The 27,275-nt window shown below is 52.8% G+C and overlaps 1 protein-coding gene across 1 annotated transcript in view; it reads right to left on the bottom strand.

Annotated features, from left to right (window-relative positions):
* The window catches only part of Tmem104 (transmembrane protein 104), a 63,211-nt gene that overhangs the window by 15,633 nt on the left and 20,303 nt on the right, over nt 1–27,275 (bottom strand). Inside the window, exon 9 of the mRNA XM_057773440.1 lies at nt 4,625–4,718. Within this exon, the coding sequence (XP_057629423.1) occupies nt 4,625–4,718 (94 nt within the window). The remainder of the gene's footprint in view (nt 1–4,624; nt 4,719–27,275) is intronic.

Below are 27,275 nucleotides of genomic sequence, written 5' to 3'. Positions count from 1 at the left end.
TCTGGAGCAGCAGCCTGGGAGAGCCAGCTGGAAGAGCACAGGCTGGCAGTGAGGTCAGTGCTGGCCTGGAGGATAATCTCCCTGACTGGAGACAGCAGAGATTCTCCTTGGAATTTATTCCTCCTCAGAGGAATTTACCATTCCAAGTACCCTCAGGCCTGAAGTGTGGGCTCAGCAGTTAAGAGGACTTATTGCTCTTTGCAGAGGACCCAGGTTCGAATCCCTGCATCCACATTGCAGTTAACTGTAACTCTAGTTCCAGAGGATCTGATGCCCTTTTCTGACCATCTGGCACCAGGCACTCATGTGGTACACAAATATACACATGCAGGCTAACACACACACACACACACACACACACACACACACACACACACAGATTGAAGGACCCCGAATCAGCCAGCCTGGCAGGCAAAATGAACCCACACTGGCATCTGTCACCTATATCCTGACATTTTCCCTGGACAACTGGCTATTTGCAAAGGCCGTTTTAAGCCTTCAAATCCCACTGTGGAAACACAAGGCGACTCACAAAGTACGGGAAGGGCAGAGGAGGAGCCCTCAAAGGAATGAACCCGAAGCTCCCGGGCACAGCTCTGGGGGCCTGCCATCGACCCCGGCTTCGTTTCAACAGATGGCAGGACAAACTCCTCATCAAGCACGAGAAACTTTCCAGCTCAGCACATTTATTCACCATTTTCCGGTCCCTTTGGTGCCTATTCTTCTTCCTAGTCTTCTGGAACCCGAGCCAGCTTACTGCCTCTCTGAGCTCCCTACTCAGCTCTTGAAAAGGCACGGCCCTCATTTGTGGAGAGGGGAGAGAAAGAGTGTGTGCTGGCAAAGGGTGGGAGGGAGGGAAGTTAAAGGGGGAGGGGGCGGGGTGTGAGGAGGAGGGTCTTGGGAAGGACGTGCCACACAGCTGCTTCTCAGAGGCAGAATGACAACTTGGCAAAGGCTCCTGAGGACAAATGGGGCTTCTGAGATCACTGCCCAAAGGGTGTTCTAGAAAAACTGCCTGGGGTGAGCTTGGCTCAGACAGGCACCCTTGCTGCGGCCCAGGGCAGGCTGAGGTCCCTTCCATGAACAGGGCTGTCTGGTGCAGCTTGGGTGCTTCTGGGGGATTCTCCTCTTTAGAGCGAGACCCGGCATTAGGTGGAAGAAAAAGCCTGTTCCTAGCCTAGCTGAGGAGAGAACTGCCCTGGTAGTTCCTCTGCCCCAGCTGGGAACTTAACCCGGCTCACTATGGTTGAGTTTACTTAACGGCAGCTCTCCTTTTCCTGGGCGGCTCTGTCACTAGGAGGCCCAGCTTTTTAAGTCCAAAGGTCTGAGTCTCTCACAGAGAAAAATGACGGCCTTGTGCTCCATCGCCCACAGCACTGTGCCTGGGAGACTCCTGGCATTTCATTATCTCTCGACTCCAAGGGAAAGAGGGGAAATGGCGGTGCAGACAACGTGTCAAGACAGCAGCGTGGTGCCCAGAGACAAAGAGCCAAGAACCCTCACTAGCTGGGCTCTGCCCAGGCTCCCACTGCTGCCCACAGCCCTTCTCAGCACCACCATTTCCTGCTCTGCAGCACACGAGCTGCTTGGAGGCCCCAGGAGTCCCGGGGTAGAACTGGGATTCTTTGCCCTGTAAGAGGCCAGGTGGCAGTTCCATGGGGAACAGAGCCTTTGAGTCAGGGACTTGCTTATGTACTTTCAACTTTCTTTTACTTTGCTTCTTTCCTTTTCTTTTTGTTTTTTTTTTTTTGGAGACAGGGTTTCTCTTTGTAGCCCTGGCTATCCTGGAACTCACTCTGTAGACCAGGCTGGCCTCGGAACTCACAGAGATCCACCTGCCTCTGTTTCCTGAGTGCTGGGATTAAAGACGTATGCCACCATCTCCTGGCCTTACTTTGTTTCTTTAAGATTTATTTTTGCAGTTTTGGCGATGAGCCTTAGCCTTTAATAGCTAGGCTCTTTCTCCAGCCCTGTTTTTTATTAATTTAAATTGTGTGTGTGTCTGCATGTAGGTATATGCACATGCCTGCCGGTGCCAGTGGGGGCAGAGGCATCAGATCCCCCTGGAACTGGAGTTACATACAGGTAGTTGTAAACCACCCATGGGTGCTGGGAACATGTATGTGCACTTACTCGGGTGAATGTTGGTGGCAGGGTGTGAACAGAGGTCAGAAGACAACCTCTGGGGTCAGTCCTGGTCTTGGACCTTGATTTTCGGCAATCTCTCTTGTTTTTTTTTTTTTTATATATTTATTTATTTATTATGCATAAAATATTCTGCCTGTGTGTATGTCTGCAGGCCAGAAGAGGGCACCAGACCTCATTACAGATGGTTGTGAGCCACCATGTGGTTGCCGGGAATTAAACTCAGGACCTTTGGAAGAGTAGGCAATGCTCTTAGCCAACTCTCCAGCCCGGCAATCTCTCTTGTTACGGCTGCATACAGCTTTGAGTTTCTGGAGATCCTGTCTCTACCCCACCTTCCTGTAAGCCTGGGATCCCAGACCCCTGCACTACTGTGTCCAGCTTCTATGCGGGTTCTGGGGAGCCAAACTCAGATTATTAGGCATGAATGATGAGTGTTTTTACCTACTGAGCCAGTTGGCCAACACATCAGGTGTCTGGCAAGATCCAAGGGGAGGGTAGACCGGAAGGAAGCAAAGGCAGGCTGGAGGTAGCCTCCAGGGTCCAGGGCTTGCTGGCCTCAGAGCTCTGCTGTAATTCTGACCTGGTCCTGGTGCTTACAAGAAATATTTACTGTTAACCAGTTTCTTCCCCTTTCACAAATCCTTCCTTCCACTTCCTCTCTTTCTGAGACAGGGTCTCATGTAGCTCAAGCTGGGTTTTCTATGTAGTCGAGGCTGGCCTTGAACTCCTGATCCTCCTGCCGTCTCCTCCTATGTGTGGGGATTATAAATGTGTGCCACTACACTGGGCCCAAGTTTCCCTCTTTAGATGGATACACCCTTCAAAAATATAGAAGTTAACTGTCATTATCAGGGCTGTTGTCCCCTTATGGGCTGACACAGGAATCCATCAAGCTAGTCAGAGCATGTGCCCCCCCCCCCCACCTCCTGCTCATCCTTCAATGTCTTCCCAGCCACAGGAAGAAATAAGAAAGAGTCAGCTTCAGACCGGAGCTTAGAGAGCCCATCCTGGGCTGAGGACAGGCAAGCACCAGCGGGGCGGGAGCCAGACTTGTCAACCTACCCTCAGGGACGGAAAGGAACTGGGCAACAGACACAGGGAGATGCAGACAGAGAACATTCCTCTCCAACCCTGCCCGCAAAAGACACCATGGAACTCTCACATACGTCACATAAGCCAAAATAAAGAGAGGGGGATCAGCTCGGATCTGGACCCTGCTGACCCTGAGTTTTAGGCACCAAGCCCTCTGGGGCTCCTGGATGAGAGAGTTGGGGGGCTGCCTCAGCCCCAAGCTGCAGAGCCTAGCTTGGGCAGGCCAGGCTGTTTGAAAGAATGACCCCACCCCTGCTTCCCACTGTGGAACCAGGACTCCCATGGTTCCTCCCACTGAGCTGGGGGAACCAGGGCTCAAAGATGCGGCCCTTAGCAGAATCATCATCCTGCTGGAGTACGGCATAAAATCGGAGGCAGTCTGAAGCTTTGGTCCTGATGGGAGTTGATCAGGCTCAGGATAGACAGGAGGAAGGAGCCCTGGAAACTCTGCCAGGGGGTGGGATAGGGACTCCTGGATAAGTCCCACGTAGCCAAGGCTAGCCTTGAATAACTCACTCTGTTATAGCTAGGTGTGATCTTGAACTCTGTCTCCCGAAAGCTACAGTACAGGCGCGTGCTACCATATCTGGTTTGATTTGGTGCCGGGGACCAAGGCAGGGTTTCATGCATACCAGACAAGCACTTACTAAGTTACGTCCCCACCCCACCCCGTTTTAGCTTTTATACTGAGAAAGACAGACACACGGCAGCCAGTCAGAGGAGAGGCAACAGCAGCCCCATAGATGATCGTCCTCAACCCTGCTGTACCAGCTGCGGGCTCCTTTGCCAGGGTGGCCGGCTGGTACGGCAGAAGTGAACAGATACCCACTGCTAACCCAGTTTAAGGGGGGAAGATCCCCAACATCTACCTGAGAACAAGAGTGCTGCCACGCAGGGGCATCGGTGAGTTAGAAGCCACTATAGATGATGTGGGTACCTTTCCACACTCTGGTGGTCCAGAGCTCAGAGGCTGAGAGCAGCTGCTACCACGGCCCACTGGGTTTTCTGGCTGTGGCACACATCACACTCCCGAGAAGGCAGAATGGTGGTGTTCCTGTCCCCTCCAGGGGGCACAGCCCGACCTAGCATGGTCATGTGAAGGAGCTGGACCAGAATTAGCAGTTCAGTTCCCAGCCCAGTTCCATCCATTCAATGTGACCTGGAAAAAGTAGCTCACATTTTTTTGGTACTAAATTTCCCCAGCAGTAAAAGGCCGGCGGAGCACTTGCCTTCTCCGTGCCCTCTGGAAAGGTCAGAGGACCAGGCAGGCCAATTGGATGGAGCCGCTGCCACATCCCAGCTGGGAGTTTGCCTGGCTTCTCTGCAGAGGTGGAGGGAGGCATGGGGGAGAAGGGAAGACAATGGGGAGATTTCTCAGACTCACCGATCCATCTCATCAGAGAGGTCAAGATCTGCAGGTACTTAGTCTTCTGGACGTCGAAGAAGGTGAAAGGTCCAAGGAGGAGGGTGAAGACAGTCTGGGGATGAAAAGAGCAATGAGGCGGTGTGCAGAGGTGACACGAAGCAGGCTGTGGGGACAGCAGCCTCGAGGCCTTGCTAAGGCCCGCAGTACCACAAGGGAATACCAGCACCTCTTGACAGAGCCCTCCTGGGGCCCATCAAGGTCACTGAAGATAAAGACCGAGTACTAGAGGCGGGTGGAAGAGCCAGAGCCTCACTTCTCTGCTGCTCACACACCCTGTTCTGATGTCACTGCCGCTTCTGGGCAAGGCCCAGGCTTCACCCTGGGACCTCCACCCAAACCATCCTGCTGACTTCTTCGGCAGGCACTGATGAGGAAGCCTCAGACCCAGCAGTGTGCTTCTGAGTGTGGATTAGTGATGAAGTGCCAGTGAGATGGTCCAGAAGGAAGGCCAGGCAGACCCTCACCATCACGGGGAAGAGAGGACAGAGGGAACAGGGACACGAGGGCTCTGATTGGCAGGGACAGCTGAAAGGATAGGGATGTCCTCTCCCAGCAAGAAGGGGAACAGAGGACAAGTCAGGGCTGTTGGGGCCACTTAGGGAAATGTCCTGGATTGACAGGGAAGGCCCAGGAGCGGGGTTGGGAAGCCGTTCAGTGGTAGAGAGGGTGCCATGGCTCAGGCCGCAGCATCACATAAACCAGGTGTGATGGCACATACCCAGTATTCCCAGGAGGGCTACTCCAGCACTATGAGGGTGGAGCAGAAGGGCTGGGAGGCCAAGGTCATCCCATCTACACACAAGAGCTGGAGTGGAGAAATCAGGGGTGGAAGGTGAACTGCTCCGAGACCCAGGTGTGTGGTGCTGCGCCCCCCCCCCCCCCGCCTCCCCGCCGAGTTCTTCCCTTTCCTTTGGAGACCAAGGGAAAAATAAATAAAATAAATAAATAAAAAAAAAATAAAATAAAAAACAAATGAACCCTGCCTTAGGCTACTGATCTGTGGGCTACGTAGACCCCTTTATTAAAAGCAATTGGGGTAGATGTGGTGATGTCTCAGAGGGGAGGGAAGTTGGGTTTTCCATGCCAAATTGGCTGCTCAGGAAGCAGAGGGATTAGAAGCTGCTCCTTGGAGTTAAGATGGTACCATTTCCAATCTGCCACTCGGAAGCAGGCGAAACATCAGCCCCTATTAACATTTACACTGTGCCATTTCATCACGCTGATGCTAATGACACTCACCAGACATGTGGCATACGGTGGGGCGGGGTGTGGTGTGGTGGGGTGAGGTGGGGCCTGAAGGACCTGGAGAGGCGGCTACCATGGGGAGCTGCCAAGTGTGGGGGGGAATGAGACAGTTTCTGCGACAGACAAGAGGGAGCTCCTGGGGGTGGGGAGCCCACTCCACCCCCTCCACAAGGAGGGCAGGAAGTGGGGGAAGCTGTGACCTCTTATCCAAGACCATTATCGCTGCGAGAATGAATGACAGAAGGTTCCAGAACGGCCTAAGAAAGGAGCTAATTAGCTGGGGAGGGTGAAGGCGGCTGGGAGATTTCTGGAGAGAAGGACTTTCTGCTGGGCCCTCAGAACCAGCCTTGCTTCTGTTCAGAAAAAGGGGGCTGGGCGAGAGAAGCATTTGCTTGGGCTGGGTGGACGGCAGGGAAGGGATTCTGTGAAGGTAAATGCAGCCCCGGCAGGAAAGCTGGACCACAGTAAGAGAATGCACACCAGGCACCACCCCCAGCCCAGCCTGTCTTCATGCACCGCCACCAGGAGTCATTTAGGAAAATCCCCACTTCAGGGAAACTTTCCACTGATGAATTTCTCTGTTGAAGCAGAGAGACGGGGCTGACAGGAAGAGGCCTAAACACAAAATGTGTCCAAACGCCTTCGGTGTGCTGGGACCTGGGCTCTTGGTATGCCTAGGGTTTAGGCAATTTAGCTCTGAACTTTGATGCAAACATGGCATCCAACTGTGAAAGTGGGAAATCTTGGGGTGGCTCATGAGGAAGGTCAGATGTCACATAGAACACAACGCCTGGTTTTTAGAACGTTCTAGCGCACTGAAACAGGGTGGTGGCAGTGCAAGCATTCTGGAGGGCACTACCCAGGGTCACTCTCCAGGGGCCCCTGCATAGAGGCCGATCTATCTTCCTCATCCTCAGCGCATCCTTGAAAAGACTCCAGGACATGAGATACCCATTTCATAAAACTCCATGGTAGACTCCTAGGTGCAGAGGGTCCCTGGGGCCAAGTGAGTGACAGAGAGTCAGAATGAGGGCCCAGGGCTTAGCGTTCCATATTTAGCCCAGATGCCAGGTCTGCCCTGGCAACTGGACCTGGTGGGAGAGAGCTTTTAGGACTGAGCTCCAGCTGTGACCGGATGGCCGGACAGTGGCTGTGCTTCCTTCCAGTGCTCAGCTTCACAGATGAGCAAGTTCAGGGCCCACCAGGTCACAGGCAGCATAGACACCCTGCCACCCAGCAGCCCTCACGCGGGGCGCAAGCTCACACAGCAGAGGGAGCCCAGATGAAGCAGCTGACCCGGAGCTGGGGCTAATTAAGGAACAGGTGTCCATTGCAAATTAGCTCGAGGCAGAACGAAGCGACTGCAGGCGCGAGCATCCAGAGAGAGGACGGGCGTGGGAGCAGGAAGAGAGCTGGCTGCGGTCAGGCAGGGTAGAGTCCACCACGGAGTGACCCCCAGTCAGGTGAGGTGCGCTCTTTCCCTTTTACAGAGAGACGAGCGAGAAAGCCAAGAGACGGCCTATCCCCTGGGTCTTCCAGTCTAGCCCACACGACATTAGGAATTCGCTGGCTCCTGAACAAATTTCCCAACCCCCAAATGCCATTGATCAGCTCCAGCTCAGTCTCTGTTCAAGGACTCCTGTCGCCCCTCATTACAGGAAGCAGGGACACCCGTCACGGCAGCCAAGTATGTTTCCTTTAAAAAAGAAATGGGAAAAAAAAAACAACCAGCAACGCTTTGATTTCTAATGAAATCTTCAAGCTGGTTTCTGGGAATAAAGTCTGAGACAGACCGGGAGGGGGCAAACAGGGCCACTCAAATCTCTCTTTCTGGGTCAGTGAGTTTTGCTGCATACCAAAGGCCCCACAGCAACCTTGCTAGAGCCGTGATGGACACGAGGCAGCACATGTTCCCAAGGCACTGCAGGCAGTACGCAGCCGCTGCTTTTTTAGAATGTTCTGGAGTCTCCTGTTTGTCAAGGCTGTCTGCCTTCCTATGTCCCCTTGGCAAACGACATTCACCTCAGCTGCTCAGGCGTCAAGCGTCCGGCCATCTCCAGTCTTTCTTGACTCAAATACTAGATTTCTGCAGTTACCATAACAGGTCCTCCAAACCACAGATTCTCTCTAAACCCAGGAGTCCTAGGTACGGCTCAGAAAGGTGCCCAAAGGCGCCACATAGCACTCCCTGCAGGACAACACCACACACGAGCCCATGAACCAAACAACAGGGTTGCCAAAAGCTGAATCTCTTCAACCGGCGATTGAAATGAGGCTCAATGGCAGAATGAAGACTAGAAAGATCCTGTCTACACCCAGGCCTCTGTCCCCCGAAACAGACCAGGGACCAGATGACCTGGGGCAGGTGCTGGGGCCTCACACAGGCTGGATGGGCTGTGTGGACTCCCCCCCCCCAATAACACAGGGTTTTGGTGAGGTCAGGAAGTGCTGAGACTTCAGCTTCTAAGTAACTCAGTGGTTCTCAACCTTCCTAACGCTGCGACCCTTTAAGACAGTTCCTCATACTGCAGTGACACCCCCCCCATTATAAAATTATTTTTGTTGCTACTTCCTAACTGTAACTTCGCTACTCTTATGGGTTGTAATGCAAACATCTGTGTTTTCTGTTGGTCTGAAGATCCCTGTGAAAGGGTAGTTCAGGTCCACACAGCCCACAGGTAGAGAACTGCTATTCTGACTGGGGCCTCCATTTCCGCAGGCAGTGCACTGCCTCAGCTGCCCACTCTAGAGCAGGAGCCAGGAGGCGGATACTGTGTCATGGACAAGCAGATCAAGAACGCTGCTGAGGCCGAGCCATGCTCACCCTGGGCTGACCCCACCACACTCGGCATGCTCTGAAGAAAGGTTCTAATTCCACCCACTCTCGTCTTATACAGGCGCGCGGTCTGCTGTTTAGAGGGTGGAATACATGAGTGACAGTCACATCAAGTGTAACAGGGCGATGCCTGCTTTCCCTGTGCCCAAATCTTCCTGGCCAGATAAACAGAACAAAAGCACACGTTTGGTGTCAATCACACATTAGCCATAAGAGGCTCCAAAAGCTCAGTCCCACTGCCAGACAGGAATCTATCATGGTCTCAACCTCCTTGTCCCCCCTTTTCCCCACTCCACTTCTATCAAAGTCACCCTGTGATGGCCTCACCGATCAAGGCCACAGGCCCCTTACATCTGCACCCACACGTGAGGCTTCCTAACAGCCCCACTCATGTGCAAGGCCCTCAGAGCAGGTAGTGATCGCTGACTGAGGAGACGGGGAGGATGGAGAAGTTCAGGGGCGAAGGAAGAAAGTTGCAGGACATTTCCTGCCACAGCCCGGCTGTTTCTGCAAGCCCAGTTTACTGCATCCACCTCCTCTGCCCCCAGCCCCACCCCGTCAAGCTAATTCCCACCCTCATGCCTCTGCCGTCTGGACCCTCCTGCTGGCCGGCTCCTTTCTCTGGCCCCACCTCCAACGCTCATTCAAATGCCAGTCTCCTCTGCAGTTACTTCAGGCTTCTCCAGGGCTCGTGACTGAATCATCAGTGCATGGTGGCACCACGTGACTCCAGTCCTGTAGGGAACAGGGCTGCTCCTGCACAGGGGAGTCAGCATACCAAAGGCAAGGACCACATCCTTGCTTGTTCCAACAGCCAGAGAAGACTTTGCACACATGACAGGATGAGTATCCGTGGGCTATGCTGCACTTGATGAAGTGCCGGGGAGGAAGGTGTCGTCATAGTGATGGGAAAGGCACCCCTCCTAGCTTTGCTGATTTGCTTTGTCCCCCTTATTACCCTTCCTGCCACAGCCAGGCAGTTATGCAGCCACACACCTGTTGAAACACGATCACATTGTTGGGGGGGGGGCATCTCTTTCCAAAAACAGTTTGGAGGGCTGGGAGGTATGGCTCAATGGCAGACTGTCTGCTTAGCACAAGCAAAGCCCTTGGCTCCATCCTAGAGCTGAGGAAGGGGCGGGATATGAAGGAGAGAAGGAGAGGAGCCTGGCACTCAGCTCCTGCCATCAGCAGTGCTGCCCAGCCCCCTGCCAAAGGAAGGGAGCCCTCTGGACTGTAACCACGAGAGGTGGCATCTTAGAAGAAGCCTAAAGAACTAAAGGCCTTCAAAGGGGTTGGTCTTTTGGAAGCATCTACCTCTTGGTAGGATTCCCAGTCACAACCCAGACATCAGCTCTTCCTGAACAACAAGCAACCCCCTAATGCCTGCTTCTCATCTTTCCCTTGCCAAGAAGACATGGAGTGGCCTGCAGCTTTTGATCAGAACTTCAACTCTGGCAATAAGATAGTGGGAAGGACTCAAGGAGGCACACCAGCTGTGAATCCAGCCGGGGGGTGGGGGTGTCCCTCCTACCTCTGTGGGTGCACATGACAGACAGAGGAAGATGGTCCAGGGCAGTCCGCTCACATGCTATCTTTCACTCCCAGAGAAGGCTTGGGACTGAAAGAGGGTGTGCTGGACCCTGCTGGCCACTATGTACCCTTACATGGGCACTGATCAACTTCCTCACCAAGAGGGCAGTTCTCCAAGTGCCTGTTTCTTTACATCCTCTAAAGGTGAGGTTTCTGTTTATGGTACCCACAGAAGAGTGGGATGGGGCTTTCAAGGATCCTGGCACTTTCCATCCCACAGCTTCTGGGGTCTCAACACAAAGGTCAACAAGTTCCACTCCATGGCTTCCCACCCAGGGCTTCCCTGGTTAACTCAGCGTGGCAGATAAAGGCACTTCTTAGAAACAGCAGCGTCGGATGGACCGCTGCATGTCAGGGCCTCGCTAAACACACAGAATCCGGAAGGGCTCAGGGCAGAATTCACAGGCTTGGAGCCCGTCAGCCCCAGAGGAGTGGGTTCAAGTGGCGATGGCCAGATGCCAAATGCACAGCTGAGCTGTCTGGATTGATCCTGGAGGGTATTTCAAATGAGGAAGGGAGGGATGCCAAGCTTGCAGGGCTGTTCCTGTTGAGTGCTAGGGGTTAAAAGCTAATTGGGGTTAATAGCATCTCGGCACGAACCCATCCCTAATTGAACTTGCCACGCGTCCTTGAAGCGTAGTGAAGAAATGCTAAGGATTCTATTTTTACTTCTCAAGTGGCTGTGAACATTCGGGGCTGGGAGATTTTATTTGCCTACCTGAATCACAACTTCTGGGGCTTCATCTACAACGGGCAGGTGAGCTCTGAGTGGGAGCATGAAGGGGCACTGAGTTCGGATCGCAGGGATGGGGTGGGAAGTGGGTACGGATGTCCTTGTTAAGCCTGCTCTGCTGAGTCACTCAATTTCTCAAAGTCCATCATGTGTAGGGCATTTTCCCAATTAGTGATTGACGGGGGAGGGCCAGGCCCATTGTGGGTGGTGCCATCCCTGGGCTGGTGGTCCTGGGTTCTATGAGAAAGCAGCCTGAGCAAGCCATAGGGAACAAGTCAGTAAGTAGCATCCCTCCATGGTCTCTGCATCACCTCCTGCCTCCAGGTTTTTGTCCTGTTTGAGTTCCTGTCCTGACTTCCTTAAGCGATGGAAGTGTAAGCTGAAATAAACCCTTTCCTCCCCAAGTTGCCTTGGTCATGGTGTTTGATCAAAGCAACAGTGATCCTAACAAGGACAGAAGCTGGCACCAGGATGGTGGCTATTGCAGTGACAGACCTGATCACGTCTTTTTTGGAGGGGAAGATTATGAAAAACACTTTGGAACTTTGGGCAAGAAAAGCCACAGAGTGTCTGAAGCTTGGTGAGCTGTTCCGTAGAAACCTGGAGATAAGAATGTTGAGAAAAATGCGGAAGATGGAGGCCTGGCCTGTGAAGTTTCCAAGGGAAGCAGAGACTCTACCAGGTCTTTTGTGTGAAGAATCTGTGGTGACTGCTCAGCTGGAGATGAAGAATCAGCTGTGATTAACAAGAGACCAACAGCCTTTAATCCCAGCACTCAGGAGGCAGAGGCAGGTGGATCTCTATGAGTTCAAAGCTAGCCTGATCTACAAAGCAAGTTCCAGGATAGCCAGGGCTACATACAGAGAAACCCTGTCTGGAAAAGCCAAGACAGACAGACAGACAGACAGACAGACAGACAGAGAGTTTCCTTAGGGTCAGCACACAGAAGCAGTGTTCCAGAGGTGGTCAAGGTTGTATCTTGTGCTGGCAGCTGAACTTAGTAGTGTAAGAGTCCCCAGGGGGTGCTGGCTTTGAAAGCATGAAGGGGTCATGGAGCGCAGCTGAGGTTTGTGCTGTGAGACAGGGCTGGAGTCCCTGAAAAGAGCCCGGAAGAGGTTATTGTCGAAAGCAAGGGATAGCAGGAGTCTGGAGATGCATCATGGGATGACCACCAAGGACAGCACCAGGAGTGAAGTGGGGCTGGCTGGACCCTAGGAGACAAGCTGTGTGTGCTGCAGAGGCAGAGCTGGAGGAGCCCCTTGGAAGAGTCCGAAGATGGTGAGCGAATCCCACACAATTGGGCACTGACTTAGTTTCACTGTTGGAGGTTAGTTTCACTTTGTTCAGGTTATGACTGTGCCCTGGTTCTTCCCTCTTGAAGTAAAAAAGTAATTTATTTTTGATTTGACAAGAGCCCACAGTTGAGGGAGAGACTTTGAATTTTAAAGAGTCTAAATTTTTAAGAGTTTGATTTTTTTTTTTTTTTGAGACAGGGTTTCACTGAGTAGCAATGGTTGTTCTGGAACTTGTTCTGTAGACCAGGCTGGCCTCAAACTCAGAGATCCACCTACCTCTGCCTCACACGTGGTGGGATTGAAGGAGTTTGCCACCACTGCCTGGCTGAGTGTTTTTTTATTTTATTTATTTATTTATTTATTTTTTGATTTTTTTTGAGACAGGGTTTCTCTGTAGCTTTTTGGTTCCTGTCCTGGAACTAGCTCTTGTAGACCAGGCTGGCCTCGAACTCACAGAGATCTGCCTGCCTCTGCCTCCTGAGTGCTGGGATTAAAGGCGTGCGCCACCACCGCCCGGCTGTTTTTTTTAAAAGATTTATTATTTATGTATATGAGTGCTCTATCTGCATGTGCATCTTTATGCCAGAAGAGGGCACCAGATCCCACTATATATGGTTGTGAGCCACCATGTGGGTGCTGGGAATTGAACTCAGGACCTCTGGAAGAGCAGCCATCTCTCCAGTTCCAAGTGTTTGAATTTTTAAAAGACTGTGGGACTTTTTAAAATTTGGGATGTTTATATTGTAATGTTGATCTTAATCTTGGGGACGAATAAGAAAGGAAAGGTTATGGCTCAACGATGATGTGCTTGTGTGTCAAGCTGACAAGCAGTCAGTTGCGCTGGCTGGTTCTGTGTCTGCTTGACACAAGCTAGAGTTGCAGGAAAGGTGGGAGCCTCAACGGAGAAAATGCCTCCGTAAGATCTGTCTGTAGGGGCTGATGATGTGTAGTGCCACCTCTGGGCTGGTGGTTCTGAGTTCTATAGGAAAGCAGGCTGCCAGACTGGACAGTGGTGGCAAATGTCTTTAATCCCAGCACTTGGGAGGCAGAAACAGGCAGATTTCTGAGTTTGAGGCCAGCCTGACCTACAGAGTGAGTTACAGCCAGAGCTACAGGGAGAAACACTGTCTCAGAGAAACCAAAAAGGCAGAAAAGCAGGCTGCCGTGGCCACGGTGCTGCATCGCTGCAACATTAACCCTGCAATTGACTCTGCAAGCATCCCAGGCATGGGACTACAGCACTGCCAAGACCTGCATGCAAAGGAGGCTCTGTCAATGCTATTCATTCTTGGTTCTTTGAGATGAAGTCTTGCTATGCTCCGTCTGGGTGTAAATGACCTTGCTTTGGCCTCCAGCTGCATGCACTACCCTTTACCACACACTATTTTATTTTTATTGCCCATATGAGATTACTAATGGTTCAAATACTCATGAGAGTTAAGTACTTCTGATCATTCAGGAGAGGGCCATCACCATGAAGATGACCAGCGGAGGAACAGATGTTACACTGGAAGCCATGTCAACCACAGAATGTGCGCCAAGCCAAGACCAGAGAACTGCTGTCACGGCTCACTGCCAGAATTCTAGGACAAGCGCTGTTATGCCATGGAGAGGAGGGCTTTTTCACACCAAACTATAAGGTTTCAGAAGTGACTTGCTCTGGACAGATGAACTGGGACCCTTATAACAATCAGCTCAGTGGTAGGCTGACCTAAAGAACGGGGAGTGTTGTTGGCAAAGAAACCACCTGTGCCAGGACAGGCTGCCGGGTCTCAGCACTAACCCGGGCACAATGGAGATGCCACCAAGCCCTTCCTCACTGATCTTCTAGCTCCCGTGGTATAGACGGAAATGAAGGCAGACGGAGGAGGTTGGGACATCTCTTTCGGGGCAATAATCCACTCCATAGCAGTGACTAGTGTCTGCCCAACTCCTGGCAGAACACACCGTTTGATGGTGGTTACGTCTCAGTGTCTTTGGTTCTACCCTACCTTCTCCCAGCCAGCACCAAGAAGGTACCTGGAGGACGAATTCAGAATGGACCCAGGACAGAAAGATGCAGGTGAAGACGGAAGATGCCCAGTCCATCCCAAACAAGCATGTGCCTCTTGAGAGTAGGTGCCCCGCAAATCTTGCTCTTGTCTTGTCACACCCTCGGGCAGAATCCTCCCCCATTGCTGCACTGTTCCGTGCATTCTGCACTGGAGAGTGGGGATGCAAGATGCCTGTGGCTTGCTGGAAGATGCTGACGCTTAAGAAGAAGCAACAATGAACTGAATGTGAAAATTCCAGGAGGAAGAGGAAGCAGCCACTGGGCTGCAGAACAGAGGCGCAGGCGTGGGTGGACTGGGGGGTGAGGGAGCACAAAACCCCCCAGCAGTAGTCTAACAACCAGGGCTGGCCATGAGGGTCCCGTGGCTTGGGCTGGTAACTAGAGTAAAAGGTGCTGGCAGCCTGCCTGAGGTGCCTGATACAGATCCGGAATGGCCACATGTAGATGCCAGGGCAGCAATCTCAAAGCTGTTGGTGGAAATGCCGTTCTCTTCTGAACCTGGGGAGCCTGAGAAGATGATTCTAGAGGAAACCTAGACAGGGGGGCTGCTTTGTCTTAGGAGCTGTTGACTATGGGAGCCTCAATGAGCAGCTCCTGCATGCAGACAGCGCTAGCCCTGTAAGCCCAGAGCCTGCCCTCCCTCCGGTCCATGGTGACTGGGAAAGGACGACCGCCTCCTGCACGGAGCTGAGGGTCAGTGCATTCAGGGCAGCTGAGATGATGGGGTCTCCTGGACTCTTTCAGACTAGCTCTGAGAAGGGAGGAGGAAGCTAAGGGAAATCCAAGACAAGGCACTGCCTCAAGACTCAGCGCAGTGGTTCCCAACCTTCCTAATGCTTTGACCCTTTATAACACAGCTCCTCATGTTGTGCTGACCCCTGACCATAAAGCTTTTCTCGTTGCTACTTCATAGCTGTAATTTTTCTACTGTTATAAATTGTAATGTAAATATCTGTTTTCTGATGGTCTTAGGTGACCCTGTGAAAGGGTCATTTGACCCCCCCCAGGGGCTGTGATCCCCAGGTTGAGCAACGCTGCCTTAGGGCCTAGGGCACACCATTGCCTCTTTGGAGACTTGGACCTGTACACAGGCGGTTACTAGAAGCAACTGAAAAGCAGTTTTGGGGGTCACTTTTGTTATTTCCTGAAGACAGTGACTGCAAAACCACTTTTGAATATTTGTCACACCTCCAGGCCCCTTCTCAAACTTTCTGCCCTCCTTTTATAATTGTTTTTATTATTTTTAATTGTGTGCGGGTATGTGCACACGTGTGCAAATGCCCATGAAGGTCGGAGGTATCTGCTCCCCCCTGGATCTGGCTCACAGGTGGTTGTGAGCCACTGGATCTGAGTGCTGGGAACCGACTCAGATCCTTTGCTAGAGCAGTGTGGATTCTTCTGTGGCTATTTTTTTTTCTCCCTGTTTTCTTTGAGACATGGTTTCCCTGTGTAACCCTGGCTACCCTAGAACTCACTCTGTAGACCAGGCTGACCTCGAACTTGGAGATCCACCTGTGTCTGCCTCCTAAGTGCTGGGATTAAGGGCGTGTGTCACTATTGCCCCGCTGTGGTATGGGCTCTTAACTGCTAATACATCTCTCCAGCCCTCTGCTTCCCATCAAAAATTATTTATTTACTATGGTGGCACATGTGTGCCATGTCACAGGCGTAGAGGTCAGAGGAGAAAACCATGGAATTGGTTCTCTCCTTCTACCTTTGGGTGGGTTCTGGGAACTAAGCTCAGACTGCAGACTTGCACAGCAAGTATCTGGGCCTACTGATCCCCCCAGCCCTGCTTCCCTTTTGGAAGACAACTTTAAACAAAATGAACAGAAGGAGGAACCCACATAGTCCGCTTTCTGAGTCACCTTCAGTTTGTGGCAGGTTTTTGTGGCGTCCTGGGATGCAAATCAAAAACCACCTTTTCCCCTGACTGAGGAAGAAAGTCACCCTGAGTAGCCTGGGAGGACAGCGGGGTTCCTGCAACACCAGACCGATGGTCTGGAGGTTCCGCGTGCCATCTCCTGCCAAAGGGGCCCACGTCTGCCCAGAACACAAGCCATAGACCCTGTCACGTCCTCAGTCCCTCGGGCCCAGCACTTGGTCCAGGCAACGTCCCCAGTGGCTAGGACGCCTGCCAATGGGAGGTGGCTTTGGGGCTGCATTCCGAGGGATGCTGTTGGCAATCAACTCTCCTCGCTTAGAGCCTCCCGGAGCTCCCAGATTTGTGAGACTGGATCATCTAGAGAGGCTTGGCCTTGGGGCCAGGAGAAAGGGCTCTGAGAGCTGGCAGGGGAACCAGCTCTTTGGACTGCCTCCCAGGTAGGACCGCTTTCTAATCCTGGCTCCTGGTTCCACTTCAGAAGACAGGTGTTGAGAGGGATTAAAAGCTTTGTCCAAAATCTCAATTACTTAGCTGTAGCTGGGATTAGAGCTGGGGTTACCTGTATCCAAAGCCTATTTCCTGCTTAGCGCACTCAGCTGCCTGGGACTGTGCCTTCCACTCATCTCTCCCCATCCCCTCCTCAGCCTGGCTCCCCTAGGGGAGGAGGTTGGGCAGGTGGGATGGCCTTAGCCTGGCACAGACATTGTTTCTCCGGCCCTGTCATTTGAGCCCATCCTGCATGCCTGTGTGGTCTTTCTCAGCTGACAAGCCAGATGGCACCCAGCGATGGGCAGAGTTCCAGGAATCTGATGCCAGAGCTACAACCTTTGTGGTTTGGGGGAAAAGATAAATATTGTGGAAAACCCACACAGTCATTCGCATAATGACTATGAGCCATCAGGGTTTATAATGGATGGTTGTCTCCTCACAAGCGAGATGGAGTGAGGTGGGAACCAGCAACACCAGGCCCAGCTGAGAGGTCACGTGGGGTGGGGAGGTGGGATAGTGTGCATGCGTGTATGCCTGCGTGTACACAAATGGGCATGCGTATACATGCACAGTGGGCTGTGGCAGTGGAGAGCTAAGAGCGCTGCCTGGAGGAACAGGCCTGACTGTGGAGGCAGCCCTGCTCTGGTAACTCCTTGTGCGCAGGTCAGGCACAAAGAAGAGCTGGCAGGGGAGCAGGTGTGGTGAGCCGGGGCCTGCAACTTCCAAGCATGTGGATGGCTTTTAATTGTTCCCCTCCAACGCAGCCCCCCAAAGGTGCTCTGACCCGTCCTGGTGGTGAGGACCAGAGGATGCTATCCCTTGGGGATAAGAGGAGCCGGCTGTATCTATGGAGTTGGATTTGTTGGGTTAGGGCAGTGGCTACCCAGCAGTAGTTGGCTCTAAGAAACCAGCAGACCCTAAGAATCCCTGAGCCCATGGAGGATAGGAGGATCCTGAGACTGGGGAGGGAAGCCAGAACATGACAAGGGCTCAGAGTGTGAGCATCCTTGGAAGATGTGGATCAGGAGTGTAGACAGTGACGGAAGGGAGGGGCTCTAAGAGGCAAGACAGAGAGAGTGCCAAGTGGAAGGCTTCAGGTCCCACCTCACGGAGTGCTTCCAGGGGTTTTAAGCAAGGAACCATCAAATGCACTACCTAGTGTACTTGGAACCTTGGGTGGGGCTCCTCTCAGTTTTAATTTTTTTTTTTTTTTTTTTTTTTTTTTTTGGTTTTTCGAGACAGAGTTTCTCTGTAGCTTTGGAGCCTGTTCTGGAACTAGCTCTTGTAGACCAGGTTGGCCTTGAACTCACAAAGATCCGCCTGCCTCTGCCTCACGAGTATTGGGATTAAAGGCGTGTGCCACACCGCCCAGCAATTTTTTTTTTCAGTATCAATTTAGTTTAATTTTTTTCCTTTTGAAACAGAGGTTCTCTAGCTATAAAGACCAGGCTAGCCTGGAACTCACAGAGAACCCATCTGCCTCTCTCTGCCTCTCTGCATGCTAGGATTACAGGTGTGTGCCAAGATGCCTGGCTCAAATGAGGTTACAGCGGGTTTTAATCATTTCTGCTAAGAAGGAGATAGGGAGAACAACGAGGCTAGCCACTTGTTCCAGACAGAGGGAAAACTATCCCAGGCTCAGCAGCCGACTAGAAGGTAGGGCACGAATATACAACCTATGAAGCTGGAGACATGGCTCAGCAGCACTGACTGCTCTTCCAGAGGACCTGGGTTCAATTCCCAGCACTTACATGGCAGGCAGTTCACAACTGTAACTCCAAGATCTGACACCCTCACACAGACATACATGCAAGCAAAACACCAGTGCACATAAAACAAAAATAAATAATAAAAGAAGAATACATAACATACACTTGCCTAAGCATAGGCTCTGCAGAAAGCCCCATGGCGAGAGGAGGACACATTGGGGGTATGATGGTAAATTTAAATGGTCAACTTCATCCACTCTAGAATTAACCTAAGATTACAGCGAGGGATTACCCAGACTAGTTTGGCTTGTGGGCATGTCTGTGAAGGGCTGTCTTCATCACGACGATGTGGAAAGACCTGCCCTACTGTGGGTGGCGCCATTCCCTAGGCAGGGGTTCCGGACTGTGACAGTAAAGAAAGGGAGCCAAACACTGACAGGCACGCAAGCATTCGTCCCCTCTCTGCTCTTAGTGGACGTGACCAGCTACTTCAAGTCCCTGCCTTGACCTCCCTGCAATAAGGGGCTGTAATCTGAAATTGTAAGTTGAATAAACCCTTTTTCCCCTGAACTGCTTTTTGATGGAGGTGGGTCTTGTATTTATCTGTTGCTTTCATTGGTTAATTAATAAAACTGCTTGCCCCTGATAGGACAGAAAATTAGGTAGGCAGAGTAGACAGAACAGAATGCTGGGAGATAGAAGCCGAGTCAGTGAGTCGCCATGATTCTCCCACTCTAGACAGACACAGGTTAAGATCTTTCCTGGTAAGCCAGCTCGTGGTGCTACACAGAATATTAAAAATGGGTTAGAACAATATGTAAGAGCTAGCCAATAAGAGGCTGAAACTAATGGGCCAAGCAGTGTTTAAAAGAATACAATTTTCGTGTAATTATTTTGGGACATAAGCTAGCCATGCGGGCGGCCGGGTGCCGGGGACTCTCCCCGCCGCTCCTATCACAACATCTCCGCATCCTCCCTTCCTAGCTATACTCTCCTCTGGGGAAAAGCGATGGAGGAGAGACTGCTCCATGCTGGAGCTGGAGGAGGGATGGAGGGAGGGGGGAGGGAAGTCAGGTGCCCAGGTATGAGAGCGCTGCAGAGAGGAACACACAGGCCAAGCTGGACCCACCTCTTTTTCTCTGCTGATCTCTGACCTCAAAACAGACCGGGAACTGAGTAATCCTGGAGGAGGGAAGGACTCATTACATCAAGCTGCCTGCTGAATGAGCTCTGTCAAACTGGGTACAAGACATCACGCTAGCAACCCCAACTTCCTCCCCAGCTGCTGGTCAGTGGGAGGTGCCTTCCACAGGGAGCTGACAAGCCATGGGATCTGCAGTCCCCAAGCAGCAAGTCTGAAGGGAGCTCAGGGGACCCTCTGGTAGGGACGGGGAAAGCACCCGCTGCTCTCAGGTAACACAGCAGCCCCCGTGGGCACGGGGGCACCATTAGTGACCCTAGGCAGGGGAACCTGTGGATGGTCTGGCCAATTTCTGTTTTCTGCAAGCCCCTGACCACCCACCCCTTCCATGACAGTACTTGGAAAGTAGGTTGCTAAGAAGACCAGAACAGTCTCTTCTGGGACGGGGGAACCTTGTGCTGGAAAGGTTACCAATGTAAAAGATGGATTCCTAGGCTTCCCCCATGAGACCTAGGCATCTACCATGTCAGTCTGACGACCTGACTTAGGGCCTTCTGCAAACTAGGCAAGTGCTCTCTCTGTTACTGGGCTGTGCTAGCCTGGAATCCCAGTCCACACTAATTTTAAAAAGTATGTGTGTGTGTGTGCATGCACACGTGCGCACCACAGTATGTATGTGAAGGTCAGAGGACAACTCTGGAGTCAGTTCTCCTTCCACCTTAACATGAATTCTGGGGATTAAACCCAGGTCACCAGACTTTCATGGCAAACACCTTTATCTACTGAGCCATCTTGCATCCCATCTCCCCCACCCATATTTTTGACCAAGGGCATCTTGGTCTGCAGTCCAGGATCCAGACACTGAGAAGCACCATGGAAGACCTCCTTCCTGGCCCGGGGGAAGGGCAGCTGGGAAGTCATCTTAGAGGGCGCACCTGCTGCTGGAGCTGGGGGAGCATAGCTTCTCCGGGACAGTGGGGTGCATGTGTGTGGGGTGGGGGGGTGTATCCACTTGGCTACAAAGTGTCAGCACCTCCCAGCCCTGCCCAAGGGTCCTGCCAAGGCTTCTCGGAACCATTTTTTGATCCATGCTGAGAAAGCTATTGCCACAGGCTAACTGAAACACCCTGGGTGGCTTGTGACCACACTCCCACAGTATCCGCTCAGCGACACCGTAGGCAGCACTTCCCTGAGCCTAAAGGCTTATTAAGATGTGTCTCCATCTTCTCAGCTCATCCACAAGACTTCCCGAGCTCGTGCTCATTAATCACACGGCGTCATTAATATGCACCTAATTGTTTAGCTCTGCAGTGAGTCCTTCCCACTTGTGCCTCACACTGCTTTCTGCTGCCTATAAACCCTCTGGGGCTCCGGGGCTCCTTCTGCCTTTGCAGGGTCAGCGTACACTGGAGAATGCACACGCAGTTCTTATGTGCACATCTGGATTGCTTTGGCGCCAGTGTGCAGAGCCAGGGCTGGAACACAGCTATGTGAGGGAACATGCTCGTTTAGAGTGATGCTTCATTTCATTAGGCAATTATTGCTGCCCCCAGGACCCCTGTGCTGAACACTTTGATGTCAACTTGACACACACTGGAGTCATCTGGGAGGAGGAGATGTCAACTGAGAAAATGTTTCCATAAGATCGGGCTATCGGCAAGCCTGCAGGGCGTTTTCTTAACTAGGGAATGATCCATCCCACCATGTATGGTGCCACCCAAGTCATAGTAACCATAACTAAGATAGCCACTATTTAGAAGGGTTCTGCTAATAACATGCATCCTAGAGAGTGAACATCTCTCAGAGGAACAGTCCTGCCTACCCAAACCCAGCAGGGTCACCAGGTGTCCCACCTGAAGTCAACAATCAGGGCATCTCCTTAAAGAATATAAGGAAGGGGCTGGAGAGATGGCTCAGTGGTTAAGAGCATTGCCTGCTCTTCCAAAGGTCCTGAGTTCAATTCCCAGCAACCACATGGTGGCTCACAACCATCTGTAAGGAGGTCTGGCGCCCTCTTCTGGCCTTCAGTCATACAGACAGAATATTGTATACATAATAAATAATGTATAAGGAAGGTATCACGGTACGCGCTATACCAACACTTGGGAGGCGGAGGCAAGAAGATCATGTGTCCACAGCTAACCTGGGCTACATAGTGAATTGAAAGCCAGCCTAGACTACAGCACAAGACCCTCTTAAACAACTAAACCAGGTTGGAGAGAAGGCTTGGTGGTTAAGAATGTGTACTGTTCTTGCTGAGGATCTGAGCTGGGCTCCCAGCACCCACACCGGGCAGTTTACAACTGCTGTGACTCCAGCTCCAGGGTGTGCAGCGCTGCCCTCTGGGATCCACAACCACTGGTCCTCACGTGAGCACATGCCCCCACCCCCAACACACACACATAACTAAAGCTAAAACAAGTTAAAACAAACAAGCAAACAAAACACCGCAAACCTAAACCAACCAACCAAAGTAGAAAGTCATTTTTAGCCCTGTGCTCAGCCATGGGCGTGGAGGGCATACAGAGCAAGGGAGTGGCCTGGACTGCTGAGCTATGGGCACCTGCCCAGGGCCCAGCCCCTGCAGTAATGGCCGGAAACCCCGCACATGTGCCTGTGAATGCAGATGCAGGGGTGAGGATCGATCTGGTGGCTGGGGACGTACGGTACACCACGTTCTTACCCCGGCCCTGCTGCTCACAAACAAGGAGGGCTCGTGAGTACAGCTTGGGGTCTGAGTGTGCACAGCGTGCACAGACACAGTCCGGAATAAGCACAGGGCAGAAGGTCCTCGGCAGGGATGAACGCGCCCCACGGAGACCTACTTGGAAGCTCCCCAACCAAACTGGTGATGGCGTGGGCGTGGGTGTGTGCCATGACTCTGGGATGCCTCTCTAGCGCAGGGGTCCATGTGTGGGGCTGGGAGGGGCTGTCCCTGGAACTACTCTTTGGTGGGCTGTTTATGGAGACCACCCAATCTGGCATCTGCCTGCTTCTCCAGCTACCTGAGCCAGGCGTTGAATTTCTGGACCCAGGTACACAAATACCAGTGCCTCTATTCACACAAGAGATGGGTCCTCAAGTTCCACTTTCAAGAGCTCAGTTTCCATAGGACAGCACCGTAGACACCCCGGGGACTGCGGCACACCTCCAGCGAGGCGGGGACAGCTCTAACAGTTACCCCAGCTGGTTTCAGTTTCCATAGGACAGCACCTATGATCCTGGCTTTTTTTTTTTTTTTTTTTAATATGTTTGTATTTTCACATAATGAGAGTATGCTGGGGGCAGGGGCAAGATACCAGTATGCCTGCCTCCACTAGCATTCCTGAACTCGGGAGGAGAGAGAGGAAAGGGCCAGCCGCCAGGTAAGTCCAGCCACTATCTCCCCAGGTGCCTCAGAATGAAGTGGCTCACTTTGGGGACAGGCCGTCTGCAAAGCTGCACTAGTTTCTGGATAAAGGAGCCAAATCTGGGGCATGCGAGGCATGGCATTCTAACAGTGCCGGAGATGTGCGGGGTCTGAGCGGTGGCCCTTTTTACCTTGAGGGACGCTGACGAGCACGTATGAGGGGCGGGGTGAGGAAGCAGTTGAGGCAGGAAACCTGCCTGCTGCCTCAGGACCCTGAGTCCCAGAAGTGGGCTCTTCACTGAGGTGGCACAGGGGTTATACAATGTCCTCCAAGCTGGTGCATCAGGTACTGGCCATGGGAGCAGCAAGACACGGGGCATGATGGACGGTGGGCTTAATGCCGGCTGACGGAACCCATGTCCCCGAGAGTGCCATTAAAAATAAAAACAACTTTCTCACTGAGCAGGAGGAGGGAGCTCAAGCCCAACACCCAGAGGGCCATGTGGTGGAGGGGGAGAGGGAAGTTGTCATAGTGTGGTTCGGGGAGGTGACACCCGGGTGTCCTCAGGAAGGAGGGGGTGGGCTCGTGGCCGTGAACAAACAGGAACAGAAAGGTCTGGAGGCCTGAGTGACCACAGCGGAATGACAGTGTCCTAGCAGGGGCTGACAAAACAAGCCAGTGCTGGAGCAAGTGACAGGCAGTCTGAATGTCATTTAGAGAGGGGGTGGGGAGAGTATGCTCACACACGCGCGCGCGCGCGCGCGCGCACACACACACACACACACACGCACAGCCACTCTTGTATGAGATGCAAGGATAGTTCTCCAAGAAAGAAAGCCACAGGGCTGTTCCTGTTCCCGTGTTATTGATTTCCTTGTAAAGGAAAGAGACAAGCTAATCCTTCCACGGCTGTCATTCCAACCCGAGCTTGGTCACTGCCAGATGCTGGGCTTCACTCCACATTAGGCCCAGAGAGCAGGCACCTGAGTTTCCAGGGAGTAGGGGAGAAATTCTCCCTTCCCGAAGTCCCTGACTCCTGGAATAAAGGAGAGGGTTCAGCAAGTGTGTGGATGAATTGGGTCTGGGGGCCACACCCTCCGAGTTGCAGGACTGGATTTGGTCATGATTGCTCTGCTCACATCTGTGGGGCCACCTGGGCTGTGACCAGCATCCTTTCAGGAGGGAGAGTTGGGTGAGTGACCAACAAAACAAACCCAAGTATGCAGGGCCTCCAGAAATGAAGGTGGCGCTGCCTAAAAGCATGCTGGGAGGCAGGAGAGGAGAGGAGATGGGCGTCCCTCACTGTGCCCATGAGACCTGTCTTTATAAAACATCACCGGGATACCCTCAACCCATAAGCACTGCCTGCCTCCCCCGCCCCCCACTTCAGACACCCAGAATCACCCTGACTGGCTCCAGTTTGATGCTGCGGTGAGTCCTAACTTGTGGGTGTGTCACAGGATGAAGGATGCTCCCCAAAGACACCTCTCACCAGGTTGCTGGATTTTCTGGGCCCTTGGTTTCTAACAGAGACCAACCTTTTGGGATCCTCCATAGATGGCCTCACCAGAGCTCTTACCCCCTCATCCTAAGTGAGAACCCCTTCCTTTTCCTGTCTCCCCTGTTTCCACCCAGGGTCTGTGCTACACACACTATTTTCTCTGGCGGCTTTGCATGGTCTGAGTGTGTGTCAGCCTGGGGGCGCATCACGGTGACCTGGAGAGCAGTCGGGTCCTGTGACATTGCTGCTGCTCCCAAGACTTCCGCTCCTTGTTAATGTCCCTTTCTCACTGGTCCTGAAGGCCTCTAGGCCACCTCCTGCCCCAGAATGGGTAAGGATGAATATTCAAGCGGTGGCAGCGGTGACCCACTTATTAGCAGATGCTAGACAGCCTCAGGGCACAACGGCTGATGTTCAAAGTACAGAGCAACTTTGGCAGTGGAAGGGAATGTCCTTGGGAAGAGGCTCCCTTCCAGCCTTACTTGCGGTGTTAGGAAAAGTCTACTTTGCTCCCTGGGAATGAGCAGTAACAAGAGAACACCTCAAAATCAACAGGAGGGTCAGACCAGTGCAGCCCGGTCCCTGGTGGAGGTCATGCTGTGGGACTGGCAAGCTGGTATCCCCAAGCTATGCAGCATAGCTAGGGCTGCCCTGCAAACAGAGCGCTCTGTCCTGAGTCTGCGGGAGGACCTGAGGATAGCCCACTGAGCCAGGATGTCTGCCTCCATCCGGGGAGCCTGAGGAAGCCACTCTCTGGGTTGACAGCATGAACTTGATGGTGTGATTTGGAGGCACACAGAAGCCACTGCTGATACGTCATGCCAATGTCAGGTGTGGCAGAGCACTCCATGATCCCAGCACTGGGGAGGTGGAGGCAGGTGGATGATATGGTTAACACAATGAGTTCACAAACAGCTGAGACTACAAGAGCCCCTAGCTATAAAACAAAACAGTGCCCTGAAGGCCAACGGCAAACAAGCCTCACCACGTTGAAGTGAACTTAACTACGATAGAGAAGCTCTCAGAGCTTGGCTATGAGGTCTCACCCCTCATGAAGAAGACACAATGCCCTTGCTTGTCTGTGCCTTCAATATTCTAGGAAGAAACATTTGGGTTGAAAAGAGGAACTAACTGCTGTTTTAAATGTCACAGGCAAAGAGCTGCGCTACAGCATGGGGCAATCAAAAGGGGGGGTTGAGAAGGCTCAGGAGGAACCCCCTAATGTAACCTGGCAGGGTGACCTGCTTCTCTAGGAAGAGGCTGACGAGCAGCGCAGCTCTGAGCCCCACCTCTTCTTCAAGGATGACTCTGGATGGAGTCCGGGGAAGATGACCTCCACCCAGAGAGAGGCAGGGGCCCTGCCAGTTGTGAATCGGCTGCATCTCTCCTCCCAGTCAGCTGTGCCCCAGAGGTGGATCTCACGACTCCTGCTGAGGGCAAACTGGGGTCACCTTGTCCTATCGCAAGCCCTCCCGCTCAACAGGGCCAGTTTGTGGCTGGGCTTCCCACAGGCTAAGCTCAGCTCTGCCATCTGTGCTCGGGCTCTGTTGGGCTGGTGCCTGTTGATGCCCGTGACCCTGCAGCATCTGCCCACCTGAAGTGGCGGATGCTGCCAGCTTCCAGCTCTTGGGCAGTCTCCACTGACCCATGATGACCTGCGGGAGGATGGATGCTGGCTGAAGACCCCGTGACCCTGCAGCATCTGCCCACCTGAAGTGGCGGATGCTGCCAGCTTCCAGCTCTTGGGCAGTCTCCACTGACCCATGATGACCTGCGGGAGGATGGATGCTGGCTGAAGACCCAGGACAAGAGGCAGAATGGCAGGCTGGAAGTGCTGCAGGACCCAGGAGCTGCAGACCAGAGCCTCAGCAGGCACCAGAGGAGAGTGCCCTAGGGCAGAGCGCCACCACATACACTCCCATCGCTTCACTGGGCCCTGGCTCCTTGGCACTGTGGCACAGAATCAAAACGGCACGTGTTTCTTTCCTTAGGTGTGTGCAGTGTATGCGTGTGAGGGTGCACCCACTTGTATGTGAGCACGTGAGAGCCAGCGACATGTTCCTGCATCAGTCATATGTCCCAGTATCAACCCCCACCTTATTTTTTGAGGCAGGGTCTCTTGCTGAACTTGGAGTTCACCATTTTGGCAAGACCAGCTGGCCATGAGCCCTTGGGATCCTTTCGCTTTCCTTCTCGTCCAATCCTGACCCCGCGCTGGGGTTAGATACGCATGCCTCCGAGCCTGGTTTTCACATGGGCGCTAGATATCTTAACTCAGGTCCTCACCTTACCTGTTGAGCCCTCTTCTCAACCTCACCACTCAGTCTTCCTAGTCCCTGATACATTATGACTCTCGTCCCTCCCAAAACCAGCGTGAGGACAGGCGTCAGTGCAGAGGCAAGACTTCGACTCTTTAGAGTCAGGGCATCTCACACTCTCCCACTTTATCTTTCAGAGGAGCAGGAGAAGGGGGACAAGGACTTAAAGTCACCCGAAGCAGATCCTGTTAACTCTCACGGGCCCGAATGACAGTCCCCAGGTCGCTGCTGACCTGAGGGTGTACTCGAAGCAGTGGGTGATGCAAGGGACCCTCAGCACCCCCAGCACCCTGATCCAAGGCTAACAGGGGGATGAAGAAGGAGAAACTGGCTCAGCAGCTGCACTGGGAACCACGGGAAGTGGCTGGGGGCCAGCAAGGGCACTGGGAAGGGAGGAGGAATTTCCCATGTCTTAAGGGAAGGGGCTTTGGGAGCCAACATGTAGCTGCTGGCGGAGAAAG

This window comes from Chionomys nivalis, chromosome 7, assembly GCF_950005125.1.
Source record: "Chionomys nivalis chromosome 7, mChiNiv1.1, whole genome shotgun sequence".
Taxonomy (NCBI): domain Eukaryota; kingdom Metazoa; phylum Chordata; class Mammalia; order Rodentia; family Cricetidae; genus Chionomys; species Chionomys nivalis.
Note: the sequence above shows the minus strand (reverse complement) of the source record. Positions and strands in the feature narration are given on the sequence as shown.